General features: G+C 42.4%; 1 protein-coding gene across 1 annotated transcript in view; it reads left to right on the forward strand.

The window, feature by feature from the left end:
* The first annotated feature begins 4356 nt into the window (after positions 1 to 4356).
* LOC309704933 (protein NLRC3-like) overlaps positions 4357 to 16979 on the forward strand; it is an 18848-nt gene continuing 6225 nt past the window's right edge. The window contains exons 1-8 of the mRNA XM_082530445.1: positions 4357 to 4538; positions 6207 to 6336; positions 6592 to 6693; positions 7686 to 7764; positions 7926 to 8112; positions 8242 to 10042; positions 10956 to 11129; positions 11403 to 11570. Coding sequence (XP_082386571.1) covers positions 6221 to 6336; positions 6592 to 6693; positions 7686 to 7764; positions 7926 to 8112; positions 8242 to 10042; positions 10956 to 11129; positions 11403 to 11570 — 2627 coding nt within the window. The 5' untranslated portion in view covers positions 4357 to 4538; positions 6207 to 6220. The remainder of the gene's footprint in view (positions 4539 to 6206; positions 6337 to 6591; positions 6694 to 7685; positions 7765 to 7925; positions 8113 to 8241; positions 10043 to 10955; positions 11130 to 11402; positions 11571 to 16979) is intronic.

Consider the following 16979-nt stretch of genomic DNA (forward strand, 5'->3'; position numbering starts at 1 on the left):
GGGGTGATAGAGTCAAACTTTCTAGTGCCGGTCAAGAGACGTGCTGCGGCATTCTGGACCAGCTGCAGACGCTGCAGAAGAGAAGATTGTAGACCCAAGTAGAGAGAGTTACAATAGTCCAGTCTTGACATAATGAAAGCATGAATGAGTTTCTCCATATCTTTGTGTGGTATGTAGGGTTTAGCCTTAGAGATTAGGCGTAGTTGATGAAAGCTAGTTTTTACCACAGTAGAGACCTGTTTGTCAAGTTTGAAGGAACTATCCATGAAAACTCCAAGATTCCTGGCAGTATCAGTAAGGTGGTTAGCAACAGGCCCAAATGTGTCAGTCAATTGTCCCAGAGGCATATTTTGGTCAAAAACAATAATTTCTGTCTTCTTTCCATTTAAAGTAAGAAAGTTACGTGATAACCAATCCTTGACATCACTCAGACAATCAAACAGAGGATGTGGTGAGGATAAAGCATCCCCAGTCAGGTGAAGGTAGATTTGAATATCATCAGCGTAACAGTGAAAAGAGACATTGTGTTTTTCAAAAATGGAGCTCAAGGGCAACATATACAGAGAAAACAACACAGGACCCAGCACCGAGCCCTGGGGCACACCACAGCGGAAACGGGCAGAAGAAGAGGAATATTTTCCCATCGAGACGGAGAACGACCTCTCAGAAAAATATGATTTAAACCAAGATAAAACATTTCCTTTGAGGCCTACTACATGTTCCAGTCTTGCCAAAAGGATATCATGATCAACCGTATCAAAGGCTGAGGTCAAATCCAATAGTACTAAGACCGCAGAGCGCCCAGAGTTAATTGGGTCACAATTAACTGCAGAAAACCAGGAATCCACATATGAACATTATCTGTGCAGAGATTTATGCTTCTGAAGGTAAACAGTGAAAACTTGCAGCACTAAATGCACAGATAGCCAGGCGTTTCACATTTTGGGACCATCTGCCAGTTTTCATTTCTTAGGTATTGAAGAGCAGAAATGATTGAATTTTATTTACATGCTTAAAAATGTTTGCTTTTGAATATTATTTGAAGAATTACCCACACACTCAGGCACTGTGGGCCTGTTTCCCTTTGCACAACCGAGTGTTGGAAACGGGCCTTTTCTCTTTAAACTCTGAGGGGCTGTAACTTTGGCTTCTATTGGCAGATTTGCATGATTGACCCTCTTTTTAAAATAGTTTTAGCCAAGAGAATCAAGCTAACATCACTGTTTTTACGTCAGCTCACGTCACACGAGCTGTTTCAAGAAAAGTCCTCCTGTCACACAGCAATGCCTACATCAATCACACCACTCTGCTTAAATAATAATAATAATGTTTAGTGAAGCAGGTGAAGCAAAGGGCTGCTTTTAATAGGCTGGGAGACCCAGGTGTGCTGCTTTAGCTGCTGAGCCTCTCATGCTAGCCTCCATCTATAAGCTGGGATCACAGGAGCACTGCAGTCCTGACTAGATCAAGGATTGTTATTCATGCAGGTGACAAAAGTTTACATTCACAGAGTCATAGGATTGAGCCTGGTTTGAAAAGCAGCTGTTTAATGCAGCTGCTTAGAGTTCACACACAGTAGAAGAATCAGACTTGAGTCACATTTCAAACACTGGAAAAATACTCAGCAAGTAACAATGAAAACAGCACAGACTCAGTATATCCTGTTCAGTCCTGTGTTTGATATGAATGTGCTGTTCAGAGAGGATCTCATGTCCTCTTTTACAAAGCCTTTGTTTCATGATGTTTGTGTATAAATGAATGTAGGTGTGTTTCTAAGTGTGAAGGAGCCCTGGGAGAAAAGACTGAAGCTTGTGCCAAAGAACAAACAGGAAAGAAAGATCAGCATTAATGAAGACGAGCACAGAAGGAGCCCAAGCACGTGTTGCTTTTTCAGATTTCTCTAAAAGTGTGTGTTCATTTGTTCCATCCTTCACAACAAACAACAGCTGACAGACACACATGCACTCTGTGTCACTTCACAGGGGCTGATGAAAGTGGACACAGTAAAGGGAGAGCTGGACCTGCTCTACACATCCTGCACTCTGTTAACAGACTTTATTCTGCAGCATCAACAGATAAAAATATATGAAAATATAGAAACGTTTAACATTGTGACTGTTCACATTAGTGAAGCTGTTACTTTGCTGCCAGGTGGGAAAAGAAGCCTAAAGCTGAGTCTGATTAAACATCTGCTGCACCAGAGAGTTTCATGGCCCTGCTTTATCCTGTGCTTGCTGACCACCTCGTCCTGAAACCTCTTCATCATCCTCACAGTTGTGTGAAGAAAGAGGGAAGCAGGTGGAAACCATCTGTGCTGCTGTGTTCACTTGTGTGTGTGCGTCTATGGTCATATCTAATGTGTACCTACAGACAAACACAAACACCTGGCATTGCACAAGAGTCTCTATGGAGCAACCTGCAGATGTCAGAGATGTGATTAGAGGGTAAAGTGGACTAGTGAGAGCATCTATGTTGTTGTTGTCTGCTGGGGGACAGCATCAGCTCCAGAGATGCATCAGGATCAGCAAACTAATCTGCAAGGCTGCAAGTGTCACTGAAGGAGTTTGAGTCAGTGAGGGACTCAAACTCACACAGCTGGTCAAGAAGGCTCAGCAGCTGCTGTATTTCCTGAGGAGGCTGAGGAAATTTGGTATGTTGGCCAAGATCCTCAGCAGGTTCTACAGCTGCACTGTGGAGAGCAGCCTGACAGCTGCATCACTGCATGGTACGGCAGCACTACTGCAAACCGCAAACGCCTGCAGAGAGTGATAACAACTGTGGAGAAGATCATCAGGACCCCGCTGCCCTCTCTGCAGAGCAGCTACCATCACAGAGTCCAGAGGAGAGACACACCTCTGCCCTCGAGACGAAGGTTCAGAAGTGTGAAATGTAGAACATCCAGACTCAACAACTCCATCTTCCCCACTGCTATCAGACTCCTGAACAGCTGACCGACCTCAAACTGCAGTTTGCACATCAGGTCACTTTGCACACTAAGTTCATTTTGCACATTAAACTCCATGTACATCCATGTACATCGACATCTGCAGACCACACGTGTCTTCACTTACTTATTTGTACTTATTTGCAGTTATTTATCTTTTTATTTTATTTTTTTAAGTTATTTCTTATCCTTATTTTATCTTTTTATTTATTCTTATCTTGTTCTTTTAACCATTATCTAACTTGGCATTGTGCACGGTGTGTTTAGATTCAGTTTAAATTCAGGGACACGGAGCCCCTGTTGATCCTCTACCTAATCACACGAGCCACGGTGTGAGAACGGGTGTGGGTCTCAATCAGCCAAGGTTTTGGGTGAACCCATTGTGAGATCTAGCCCCACCCCATCATGTGATTTCCTGTGATCAAATGTCCCAGGATGTAAGTGGGCGTTAAGACGTCCATGTCCCTCTTCAAGCAACTTAAAGAAGTCCAGACGCTTTTCTTTCCAAGCTCCTTCAACAACATCATTCATAGAACAACTTCCAGCTTCTTTTGCTCGGCTACAGTTTGGATGGATTTGCAGATGCAACAAGACTAAAATGGTTAGGGTCAGGAGGTCAAAGGTCAGAGCTCCTGTGGGTCTGAGGGCGGCCTCACGCTGGAGAAGGATGAAGGAGTCTGACCTGAGCCAGTGTTTGACATGAACACATCAGCACTGCTGTCAGTGAGCCTAACGACAGCCGTTAGCATCATTTCAGTGTTTCAGTCATAAAAACACTTCCTGTCACTGTGGTGGTTACAGTGACATCATGCAGTTTGTGCTTTGACCTCCAGAGGGCGACAAATCAGCACAGACAGAGAGCTCCATTCAAACTTTGCTGCCATCAGGAATAATTCTTCAAATATAATCATCAGTGTTTGAGCAGTTATGATATCAGGGACAATCTAGACATGTGTGACAATACTGAACATGTCACATGACACACCTCAAACATCATGTGATCCACTCTCAGTCTGCACTTTCATTCATGACTTCAACAGGTTGAAACGAGCTTTGAAGAAACATTCAGTGAAATAAATCTTTCATGGATTCATGTGAGCAGCAGATGAACTTTGTACCAACAACATCTTCAATAACAGAGTCTGAATGAAGCTCAGATGTTGATGCTGCTCACTGATTGGACACTTGCTTTCAGCTCTGCTCTCAGTCTTTACTGCACAGGTGAAGGTAGAAAGTGTGACTGGATCTATAGACTGGAAACAGAGAAACATGCTGAACATTTGAAGCTTTGCAGCAGAAATGTTCATGTTACAAATACAGCAGAGCTGATCTGGGATCAGTGTGTTCACACCTGCAGCTACAACAAGGTTTCATGTCTCCACACGTCAGCATGTGAACTTTACTCTGACTCAGTCTGAGCAGTCAGACGGCATATTTTTAAAGTTAACACATCAGCACACACAGAGCTGAGCCCCTCCCACCTGTGCTGAGTTTCAGGTGGAGCCCCGCCTCCTTCCAGGAAGCAGCTCACCTGTGTGTCCGTGTTTAGTGTCCAGGTGTGGAGTGGAGCTTGTTGTTGGTGTGTGAAGAAACTGTAAGTTTGCTTTGTTTCCTCCTTTAACAGTTTGTCTTTAGGAACTTTACTGTTTGTTCAGCTCGTGTTTGATTTCTTCACACAACAAACTGTGTGTGTTTGTATTTCCGGTCTCTCCATTAAAGTCAGTGTGTAATGTTTCCTGGCTAACATCAGCTGTGTGCAGCTTAGTTCAGCACAAATCTGCCGCTCCATAGTTCACGGTAACGGACTCACAGCTGGACCAACGAGGCCGAGTGTGTCCGCCACTCTGAGCTACGTTCGTGTTTGTGTACTTGTAGTTTGTACACTCAGAGCCCACAGAGGACGCAGCGTACGTGATGACGTCACAGCCCTTTACCTCCTTTACTGTCACTGTGATTAATATTTACACACGAGACACCTGCAGAGCTCTGACGCTGAGCTAGCACACAGCATGCTAACACTAAGCTAAAGCTAGGCTAGCCAAGAACCCAGAGTGAGGTTAAAGCTGAGTAAACACTGACCCCAGACCAGCACCGTGATAAAGTGAGCTGCTGCTGCTGAACTTGAACAGGTAACAAAGTGATGAGCAGTCAGGCTGCAGGTTTCTACCTGTTCATGTTTCTACAGTAGAATCACTTTGAAGTGTCTTTGTGCTGTTTCATCTTTGATTTGTGTTCATAAACACTCAGAGAAACATCACGTGACCTCATCAGGATCTGTGTTGGTGTGTGGGGCTGTACCTCAGCTTTATGTTGTTACATGCTCATTTGTTCATTTCACACAGTAACATCAAAGTAATGTTATGAGGAGTAATGAAGTAACGTACTCCATTACTTTTAATCAAAGTGTTCTGTGTAATATGTGTAATAATGACTGTTTTGAGTAATGACCAACACTGATCACAACAAAGAGGAAATGCCTCCAACATGCACAAACATTTGAGCCACAACATGCAGTTAATGTGCACAAATGTCTTTGATATGCTGCTCAGTGATGGTGGTGACTGTCAGAGCAGAGCTACTGAGAATCAATAAGTAATATCAATGATGGGATCAGAATCACTAAATTCTTCTCATCCCTGTCAGTATCATACATGTGCTGTATAATGTGATAAATGTAGAGGTGCTGGCTGTTCTCTCACTCTGCTGTTTAGCTGTAAAGGACGCCTCCCTGCCTTTGTCTCATTCATGACCTTTAATAGTCTCTTCTAACATGCAGAGATCTGTATGATCTGTTTCATAGAGTCTAACCAGCCTGTACAGGTAACAACAACAGTCACTGCATCACTGACACACAAACGTCATCTCTGTCAATAACAACATTCATACATGGAATAAAAACACATCAGTGGATCATTGCTGGAGCTGATGTTTGTGCTCCTGGTGCAAAGGCTCTCAGTTTCCTCCTTGAAATAACATCAGTGGTGGGTCAGCGACATGCTTTCTTTCCCTCTCAGGTTTAAATATCTGGGACTCTCCACCGTTTGGTTTTAGAGCTGAAGAAGCTTCTCAGATGAAACGTCTTCCAGAAACTTAAAGACGTCTCTTTTCTCTCCAAGCTCCTTAGATCACATGACCTGGATGACTGAACCTACAGATATATTGACCTGGTTTCATGGTCACATGACAGGTCAGAGGTCAGCGACTGTAACTCAGTTCCTCCTGTTAATGTGAACTCACTGAGTGTTTGTGGTTTACCTCTCAGACTGACTGAAGACGATGATGGAGGAAGAGGAGGACAGAGCAGAGTCTGCAGGGTCCAGCTGTCCGTCTGTGAGGAGTGACCGGTCCAAAGGTCGAAATCCAGAGTTCAGTGGTGAACCTGGAGCAACGAGGTCAGAGAGCTGAACTCACTGAGTAACAGAAATAATTCTGCACTGACATTATAATCAGTGTTGACTCTGGTTGATTGTCTGACTGTGTTTGTGAGCTGAGAGGAAATGAAAATGAGTTTGTAACAAAAATCAGTTTTGTCCAGTTTTCCTGTAAAAAGCTGAACTCTAATCTAAGAGGATGTTACTGACAGGAAACAGCTGCATTATCTGCAGTCTGTGTGATCACAGCTGCTTCAATCATGTTTGTGTCTGCAGAGGTCAGAGGTCACAGTCTGCAGGGTCCAGCTGTCCGTCTGTGAGGAGCGACCGGTCCAAAGGCGACGTTCCAGGCTTCAGTGGTGAACCTGGAGCAACGAGGTCAGAGAGCTGTGATGACTCCTTTACATGTTTGTGTTTCCTGGATAAATATGACCTGAAACATCCTCAGATTGTTACAAAGATTCATTAAAAAGAAAACAATGAAAGAGAAAAGATCCAAATGTTCGACTTGGTCATTTGCTGTTTGAGGACAGTGATGCTCATATCTGTGGGGAAAGTGTGACCTGAGTGGGTTCATGTTTGTCTTTAAAGAACAGAGCTGCTCTGATTCTCTTTGTGTCTGATCTGTTAAACAGTCTGAGAGGTCACACAGAGACCCAGCAGCTAAAGCCTGGATCATACTGGCTGCTGTTACTCCATCAGGACAACACTGAACCACAGTGGTGTGGATGTAGTGGATAAATCCCACCATACTGATGCTCAGAGTTAACCACAGGGAACAAAACCAGATGTTACCTTCAGATTGTGACCTTTGGAGTGGACGATGCAGATTTCAATAGAGAATAAATGTTGTTGTTTTTCAGCTGTGAAGAAAGAATCTAATTTTCTGAACTTAAGAATTTATGATGCTGGAAACAACATGGAGACTATAACACAACATTTCCACTGTGTTCATAGAATGAATGTAAAACTGTCAGACATTCATTAAATATGCAAAATGTCTACAGAAGCATCAGAGGGTCAGACGTGAAGCACTCAGTGATTTTGATCAAATGACTCATCAGTTATTGATCTGTACTACACTGATCTACCACGTTAGTAAAGCTGGTGTTCTGGTGGTGGAGGGAGACTCGGATCATGTTCTGGTTTTGGAGCAGTGATCTGCTGATGGTTCAGTTTGATGAGCTTCTTCAAAATCATCCCTGACATCACCACTGAAAGGACGTCCATGAAAACAGACTGAAAATTACTGATATGTTCACAATCTGAGAGTTTAAAACTTGACAGACTTGATTCAGATGAAGTTATTTGAGCAGAAACTCCTGGATCTTTATCCTGTGTTGATCTAATCCTTCATGGTTCCTCCACAGAGTGGACCAGCAGAGCTCAGAGGTTCCCAGTGGTCAGTCTGCCCAGCAGCATCAAACACAGCTGGACTCCATATTTATGGTCTGTACATGTACAACAACTACTGTTACATCTGTTCTGTTCACAGTCATCTCCATGCTGCTCTTTGTAGACCAGTGGATCGTCAGTGTGTCCAACATGGATCTGATGTTTGGCTCCATGATTTCAGTCTGATTGGCTCATTCATAAATATTCTGTTCCAGCTGCTGGAGGACAACATCATCACTTTTGTGAGGAACGAGCTGAAGAAGATCCAGAAGGTTCTGAGTCCAGATTACCCAGAATGCTTAGAGAGTCAGAGGAGCAGCAGCAGAGAGGCGTTTGTGAAGATCACAGTGGACTTCCTGAGGAGAATGAAGCAGGAGGAGCTGGCTGACCGTCTGCAGAGCAGTAAGAGGATTTATCTAAAGATTTAAGCTGCTGGATAAATGAGACATTTTCCAGAGATGGAAGATGGAGCAACATGTTTTAAAGATTAGTTCTTTTTGGAATTGAGTGTTTATTTTTCTTCTCATTCAGAACTTCAAGCTGCAGTTTGTCATCGTAACCTTAAATCCACCCTGAAGAAGAAGTTCCAGTGTGTGTTTGAGGGCATCGCTAAAGCAGGAAACCCAACCCTCCTGAATCAGATCTACACAGAGCTCTACATCACAGAGGGAGGGACTGCAGAGGTCAATGATGAACATGAGGTCAGACAGATTGAAACAGCATCCAGGAAACCAGACAGACCAGAAACAACCATCAGACAAGAAGACATCTTTAAAGCCTCACCTGGAAGAGATGAACCAATCAGAACAGTGCTGACAAAGGGAGTGGCTGGCATTGGGAAAACAGTCTTAACACAGAAATACAGCCTGGACTGGGCTGAAGACAAAGCCAACCAGGACATCCAGTTCATATTTCCATTCACTTTCAGAGAGCTGAATGTGCTGAAAGAGGAAAAGTTCAGCTTGGTGGGACTTGTTCATCACTTCTTTACTGAAACCAAAGAAGCAGGAATCTGCAGCTTTGAAGACTTCCAGGTTGTGTTCATCTTTGATGGTCTGGATGAGTGTCGACTTCCTCTGGACTTCCACAAAACTACAATCCTAACTGACCCTAGAAAGTCCACCTCAGTGGATGTGCTGCTGATAAACCTCATCAGGGGGAAACTGCTTCCCTCTGCTCGCCTCTGGATAACCACACGACCTGCAGCAGCCAATCAGATCCCTCCTGACTGTGTCGGCATGGTGACAGAGGTCAGAGGGTTCACTGACCCACAGAAGGAGGAGTACTTCAGGAAGAGATTCAGAGATGAGGAGCAGGCCAGCAGGATCATCTCCCACATCAAGACATCACGAAGCCTCCACATCATGTGTCACATCCCAGTCTTCTGCTGGATCACTGCTACAGTTCTGGAGGATGTGCTGGAAACCAGAGAGGGAGGACAGCTGCCCAACACCCTGACTGAGATGTACATCCACTTCCTGGTGGTTCAGGCCAAAGTGAAGAAGGTCAAGTATGATGGAGGAGCTGAGACAGATCCACACTGGAGTCCCAAGAACAGGAAGATGATTAAGTATCTAGGAAAACTGGCTTTTGATCAGCTGCAGAAAGGAAACCTGATCTTCTATGAATCAGACCTGACAGAGTGTGGCATCGATATCAGAGCAGCCTCAGTGTACTCAGGACTGTTCACACAGATCTTTAAAGAGGAGAGAGGACTGTACCAGGACAAGGTGTTCTGCTTCATCCATCTGAGTGTTCAGGAGTTTCTGGCTGCTCTTCATGTCCATCTGACCTTCATCAACTCTCGACTCAATCTGCTGGAACAACAACAAACAACCTCTACATGGTCTAAACTATTTAACAAACTAAAACTTCAATCTCTCCACCAGAGTGCTGTGAACAAGGCCTTACAGAGTCCAAATGGACACCTGGACTTGTTCCTCCGCTTCCTCCTGGGTCTTTCACTGCAGACCAATCAGACTCTCCTACGAGGTCTGCTGACACAGACAGGAAGTAGCTCACAGACCAATCAGGAAACAGTCCAGTACATCAAGAAGAAGCTCAGTGAGAATCTGTCTGCAGAGAAAAGCATCAATCTGATCCACTGTCTGAATGAACTGGATGATCGTTCTCTAGTGGAGGAGATCCAACAGTCCCTGAGATCAGGAAGTCTCTCCACAGGTAAACTGTCTCCTGCTCAGTGGTCAGCTCTGGTCTTCATCTTACTGTCATCAGAAGAAGATCTGGATGTGTTTGACCTGAAGAAATACTCTGCTTCAGAGGAGGCTCTTCTGAGGCTGCTGCCAGTGGTCAAAGCCTCCAACAAGGCTCTGTGAGTAAATATGTGATCATGTTTATTTTTAAAATGTTGATTAAAAGTGGTCATAGATTTCTTCCATGACAGATCCATGTCCTAAAACCATGAGACAGCGTAGTTGTATAGTATAAAAGAAAAAAGGAGAACTTTTGACCACAATATTGTAACTTGAATGAACTTTTGATACAGCCTTTAAACATAAAATTTATGAACAGAATCGGTGACAAAGGGCAGCCCTGGTGGAGCCCATCACCCACCGGACTTATTACTATCCAACGTATTGCCGGCTATGCCAACCAAGCTCTTGCAATGGTTGTAAAAGGATCGAATGGCCATAAAATGTTTCTCAGTTTTATTATTTTCAGTCACATCTGTTTTTGATTATTAACTGAATGTTTTAAAATTCAGGCTTTTTATGTTATACAAAACATCATATTTTCTTATGATGTCTTGTATTGATTCTGAAGGAATAGTTTTCATCAGTATCGCAGATACCAGCCTGAATTTTACTTTGTATTGGATCAGAAAGGAAATCAGTGGCATCACACATCACTTACAGCAACTTCAGTACCTCTTCATTTTAATAAACTGGGGGGAGTTGCACCAAGATTCAGTATGAGATAAAGAATTATTTTTAACTGTAAGGTTGGAGAAATCTGTTGTTGGAAATTGGAAGAACAGGTCATCTTAAAAATCACTGCATTGTAGTTTTATTCAGGCCCCTTCAATCTGTGATCGCTGTTGCTTTGCATTGTAAATGCTACTATTACAAAAGTCACAAATATTAGTGTATGTGTGTGTTGTTGGGTAATAAACCAAAAGAACAGAATCTACCAGCACCTCACTGATTTCTGCTTAAAAACAATAAAAAAGCAATAAAGCTCTGATTTGTTTGGTTGATCTTGTCTCCCTTCCACCTTGATTTCAGACTGAGTGGCTGTAACCTGTCAGACAGAAGCTGTGAAGCTCTGTCCTCAGTCCTGAGCTCCCAGTCCTCCCATCTGACAGAGCTGGACCTGGGTAACAACAACCTGCAGGATTCAGGAGTGAAGCTTCTGTCTGCTGGGATGAAGAGTCAATACTGCAAACTGGAAACGCTGAGGTCAGATCAAGCAATATCGATTTTTTTTTCATCAATTAACATCATTTAATCAATTTCATTTGGAAAAAATTAACAGTGTTTATGTTTTGTTTTTTTAATGAATCCATCCAAATCACACTAAACTGCCACATTTGTCTTTTGTAACATGAGGCAATAAGGATTCCAGCATGTCCTGAAACAGTGTTGAAATATTGTAAATGTAGTAGCTCCTCATGGCACCATGAATATACTTTAACACAAGTGTTTCATGTCTTCTTGTCATCCTTTCTTCAGACTGAGTGGCTGTAACCTGTCAGACAGAAGCTGTGAAGCTCTGTCCTCAGTCCTGAGCTCCCAGTCCTCCCGTCTGACAGAGCTGGATCTGGGTAACAACAACCTGCAGGATTCAGGACTGAAGCTTCTATTTTCTGCAGTGGAGAGTCCAAAGTGTACAATTCTCAGGTCAGGATTCAGTCTTTTCTGATGATGATTTAAAACCTGAGTCAGGTCGATAAATGGCTTACTCATTTACAACAGACATGATTTGTCAAATCACCTTATATCTAACCCAAAGGTCCTGTGTTTTACTACTTTGATTTTTTAGTAAAACACAGGACCTCTTAATATTTATCTAAGAGACCATATATAATTTTTTTCCCTGGATCATGTGTGTACCCTCCTGGTTGGAGCTCCAGCAGCCTGTATCAGTGAATGGGACTTTAAATGAAATTGCTGCCCCTGTCAGGAAGAGGTCTGAGTGACACACAAAACAGAAAATATGAGCACTGCATGTGTCTGAGGCTACTCAGATACAGACCTGAATGAGACACTAACTTTGTCTCTGAGAGATAACTTTTATTATTAAATACACTTCATTTCTCATCTGTGTAGAGAATGTAGAGTTTGACATGCTAATATTACAAAATGAAAAATCACACTGAGTCACAAAGAAATTGTTTTGGAGTATTTATGGTTCAGCTGATGAAATTGTTCAAACAAACCAGTAATTTACACCGAAACAGCACAAGTGAAACTTTTTCGAGGGACTTACACTAAGCTTGTCCTGGTACACCTGTAGAGCCCAGCTTCTATGGACCATGAGCTTAAGTTCTGTGCTGCTCTGATTTATTGCCTGTGCTGTCTTTCAGTTCAGCTTTGTCGAGTCTCTGGTAGGATTTCTTTTACATGACCTGTGTAAAAACAAAACAGGAAACACATTAAGCTGAAGTAAGATGCACAATTTGAAAAATGGGGCACAAAAAATGTTGCTGCTTTCTGGAAAGTGCGTCTAAGAAGACCCAATGGAGAAAGTGAAGAGAAAAATCAAAGATTAAGAAGAAGAAAATGGCAGAGGCAGTTTCTCTTGGACTGCCTGCAGATGGGGTGAGACTCTAGAAACAGGGATGATTGGAGAAAATGCAAAGAGGCCATAGGATAAACCAGGAGATGAATACTCTGGTGTTCTGGGGATAGTGGGAGTGAGAGGGAGAGATGCCAGTAAATGATTTCAAGGATAAATTTGAGAGAATCAGAGCTAAGAAACCAAAGCAAGTGGGGAACTACAAACATATGGACAGACTCATAATTAGGCCAAAGACACATTAAAGCAATTATTACAGGTTTAGAAACAGGGATGGATATGAAGGAGCTTAGCATGAATTTGCATTGAGGAAAGAATAGCAACGAGCATCAGAGGAAACAGTTAGGAAAACTAAAAGGATGTACTGGCAGGAATACTGCAGTACTTTAGGAAGAACTACCGTATTTCCCAGACTACAGAGCGCACCTGAATATTAGCCGCACAAGCTAAAATCAGGGGAAAATCCTGTTTTGTACATACATTAGCCGCACCTGACTAAAAGCCGCAGGTGTTTCAATGTTGACTTATCATATGTAAGAGAATATGCACAAAGCGAATTGTCAGGAAAGAGATGGCTGTTTGGAGACACACCCCTTTTATTAATATTTTGAAAAACAAGTTATGGGTACATATTTGCATAACTTTTTAGGTATATGTACAAGTAGCGGTAATTACAAGTACAAAACATGTACTGTGCTTCATAAATGAGTAACAAATGTAGTACATAACAATAACCTACAGCACACCAGAACAATTGATTCGGACTACCTTTTAGGCTCAGGTGCAGTGACACGGCTTTAACAAGAAGAAAAGTCAGTCATTCACCACCATCTTCCTGCGCACTAAAACCACCAAAGTCCTCTCCTCCAGTGTCGGAAACAAACAGGCTCAGGGTGGCTTCGTCATCCACTCTCAGCTTCTTTCTTTCGTTGTCACTTTCAAAACCAAAGAAATCCTCGTTGTCAGTGTCAGAGTCGAACACCCTCAGAAGGGCCGTGGCGGTGTCCTCCTCTCCATCATGCAGCATTCAGCCCTTCGAAATCTGTTGGTGATCGTGGATGTTTTCACACTTTTCCACGCTGTCAGAATCCAATGGTGGAGTTGGGCATAACTTGCTTTTTGCAAGTTTATCGCCGCTCATCATCCAGGCCTCCAGCTGAACGGGTAGCGCTACTTTGAAGTTTGTTTTTCGCGCTACCTCGTACGGCACTACGTTGCCTGACGGATGGACATGTGACCAACATACCACTCTTGAACCCCGATCCTTCCGCCAGGCAACGTAGTGCCGTACAACAGCGGAACAAACAAAACAAATCCGCTCATGGACAATCCATAGAAAAGCCGCACCTGACTAAAAGCCGCAGGGCTCAAAGCTTGTGCAAAAAGTAGCGGCTTATAGCCCGACAATTACGGTACACCAGTTCAGAATGTGTGGAGTACAGTTAAGAACATGAATGCAGACAGGAAACAACAGCAGCTGTTGTAAAGTAAATTCAAACTCCTTCATTAAATGCAGCTGGTTGAGTTGAAAACAATGGAGAATGATTGTGTTACGTTGTTTATTCTCTATAGAAATGGAGCAGGAGTGCATGCAGAGCTGGACGTGGGCTGTATATACATGCGTGTATCTGTTTTGTCTGTGAGCAGAGAAAACAAAGCGCTGGAAATGTCATATTGAAATGTTAAATCAGGAAAATCCTGGAGAAGAGGATAGTTCTAATGTTCAGTTTGTAATGTTGAATTCAACACAGCTCTTAAATGCATAAAAATGACTTCACCTGACGTCAGACTGAACAATCGGATTAGCTACTGATATTGATTTAACCCGTTTAGACCTACCATAGAACCAAGTCCGCCAGAGCTTATATTATATTTTTACATGCTGTAGAGCCATTTTTGGGAGCATTTCAAGTTGCTATACATCAATACAACCATTACAGCCTAAATTTTAATAATATGTATGTATTAAGTGCATAGTAATTACATAAATTGCAAAAAAGTGCAATAAACTACAAAAAAATTGAAAATTGTTTTTGTTTTTTTAACATATATTTCTAGTTAGAGAAATTTAAGAGGCTTATCCCTCAAAACTGTAAATACAAAAAAGTTGCACAAAATAGTTTCCCACCTCAGGAAATTTATTTTGAGTGCCTTCATAGTTTTATTTTTGAAATACACCAATTTTTATATACTGCAGGAAAAACGAAAATAAATATTATACTGCAAATTTGCAAAATAACAGCATATGCATCAAAATAAACTATTTCCAGCAGAGCAATATGAGTCCTAAGCATATGTGGAAGGAAACTGTAACCTAGGACAAGCTGATGGCATAAGATGTAAATACAACTCCTCAGGTTTCATATGCAAAAAAAATTATTGCGCTAGCTCACGTGATTACAGTGCTACCGGGATTTAAAAATAGTTGCGCAAAACGGAGTGTGCCCACTCTGACCAGTTTTAAAGGGTTAAAGCAAGAAAATATGGTATTAGCATTAGATGCCAATTCCTATTAACCTTAAATTAGCATTACCTGCTAATGGCAGTCTACTTAGCATTAACTCCTCACTAATGTAATGCTAATTCACATCAAATTATCTTTAGCTTTAGCATTAGCTGCTAGCTTCAGCCTACCTAGCACTAGCTGCTCACATTGTTAAAAGGGAAGAGAAAACGATATTAGCATTAGCTTGTAATAATTATTCACCCCTAATTAGAATTAGCCACTAATGGCAGCATACTTAGCATTAACTCCTCACATCGTTATAATGCAAATGATGCTAACTTGCATTAAATTAGACTGCTGTTATTAGCTAATGCTATTTAGCAGTAGCTGCTCACATTGCTATAAAGCAAAGGAAAACGATATGAGCATTAGGTTCTAATGCGTATTTGCCTTAAATTAGACGTAGGTGGGCAGCACGGTGGCACGATGGTTAGCACTGTTGCCGCACAGCAAGAAGGTCCTGAGTTCAATTCCACCATCAGGCCGGGGTCTTTCTGTGTGGAGTTTGCATGTTCTCCCCGTGTTTGCGTGGGTTCCCTCCGGGTACTCCGGCTTCCTCCCACCGTCCAAAGACATGCAGCTTGTGGGGATAGGTTAATTGGATAATCCAAATTGCCACTAGGTGTGAATGTGCGAGTGAATGTGAGTGTGAATGGTTGTCTGTCCCTGTGTGTTAGCCCTGCGACAGACTGGCGACCTGTCCAGGGTGTACCCCGCCTTTCGCCCTATGACAGCTGGGATAGGCTCCAGCGCCCCCCGCGACCCTGAAAAGGATAAGCGGAAGCGAATGGATGGATGGATGGATAGACGTAGGTGCTAATGGCGGCCTACTTAGCATTAGCAGCTCAGATGTTGTAATGCTAGGGAAAAGAGTGTTAGCATTAGCCGTTCACAATGTTATAAAGTTAAGGGAAATAGTGTTAGCATTAGCTACTCACATTGTTAGCATTAGTGCATAATGCTAATTCACATCAAATTAGCATTAGTTAATAACGGCAGCCTATTTAGCATTAGCAGATAATGTTGACCTTGGCCCACTGGAAAAGTTCAGAACTAAAGATTTAGGAGTGTTTCTCGATAGCTCTTTCTCGTTTGAGAAACAAATAAATTCTGTTATTAAAACCAGCTGTAAGGTTTATATTGTTGATTGTCATTTATGCTTAGAAATATTTACTCATATATGCTTAGAGTTGTATAATCGATTGCATGATGATAGAGGTTTGATCCTGAGTAGTCTGTAAAGACTCTGTGTGCCTTCCAGAGTGCTCTGGCATGCACACACCACTTGGGGCCATGAGAGAGGTCGTACCCTCTCTTACTGATTTATGGTGTAGGACAGGGGTCTCAAACTCAATTTAGCTGGGGGCCGCTGCAGGCAGAGTCTGGGTGAGGCTGGGCCGCATTAGGTTTTCCACAAGAAAGGCATGGTTAAAAAATTCCAATCTTCTCAAATCTCTTTATTTTTATTTTTTAACACAAAATATTAAAAATAAATAAACAAATTAAGAATTAATAAGAAAATAAATCAATCTGTAATACATAAATAAAATAATAATAAGATATTTTTAGTCAGTGAACTTGTGTGTTTCTTTCAGTCTTCTATATCTGCTGTATTTAGATTGAAATGTCTGTATTAACAGTTCTATAACCTTCTTCTGAACATGAATGGAACACTGTAGAAAATGAACTGTTCTTCTGAACATGGCTTCTCTTGCCTACTCCTTGCTGCTAGAGACCTGGCAGCGTTTCCTCTCGCATAGCCGAGCCAGATTTGGCCTGAGGGAGGAAGCAGTTGCGGCCCTCAGTATGTCTTGAAGATGATCATCCGTAAGTCTGGACCTGTACTTGGACTTATTGAAGTTCAAAGTGGAGAAGAGCTTTTGGCACAAGTATGTGCTACCAAAAAGGCACATGGTCCGCTTGAACATTCGGGAAAGCCGAGGGAAACTAGGGCTCAATCCTCTCAAAAATTGTCCAAGCTTCTCTGCTTTTCCACTCACCTCCC

The sequence above is a fragment of the Aulonocara stuartgranti genome, assembly GCF_965226115.1.
Source record: "Aulonocara stuartgranti genome assembly, chromosome: 4".
NCBI classification, from domain to species: Eukaryota; Metazoa; Chordata; class Actinopteri; order Cichliformes; family Cichlidae; genus Aulonocara; species Aulonocara stuartgranti.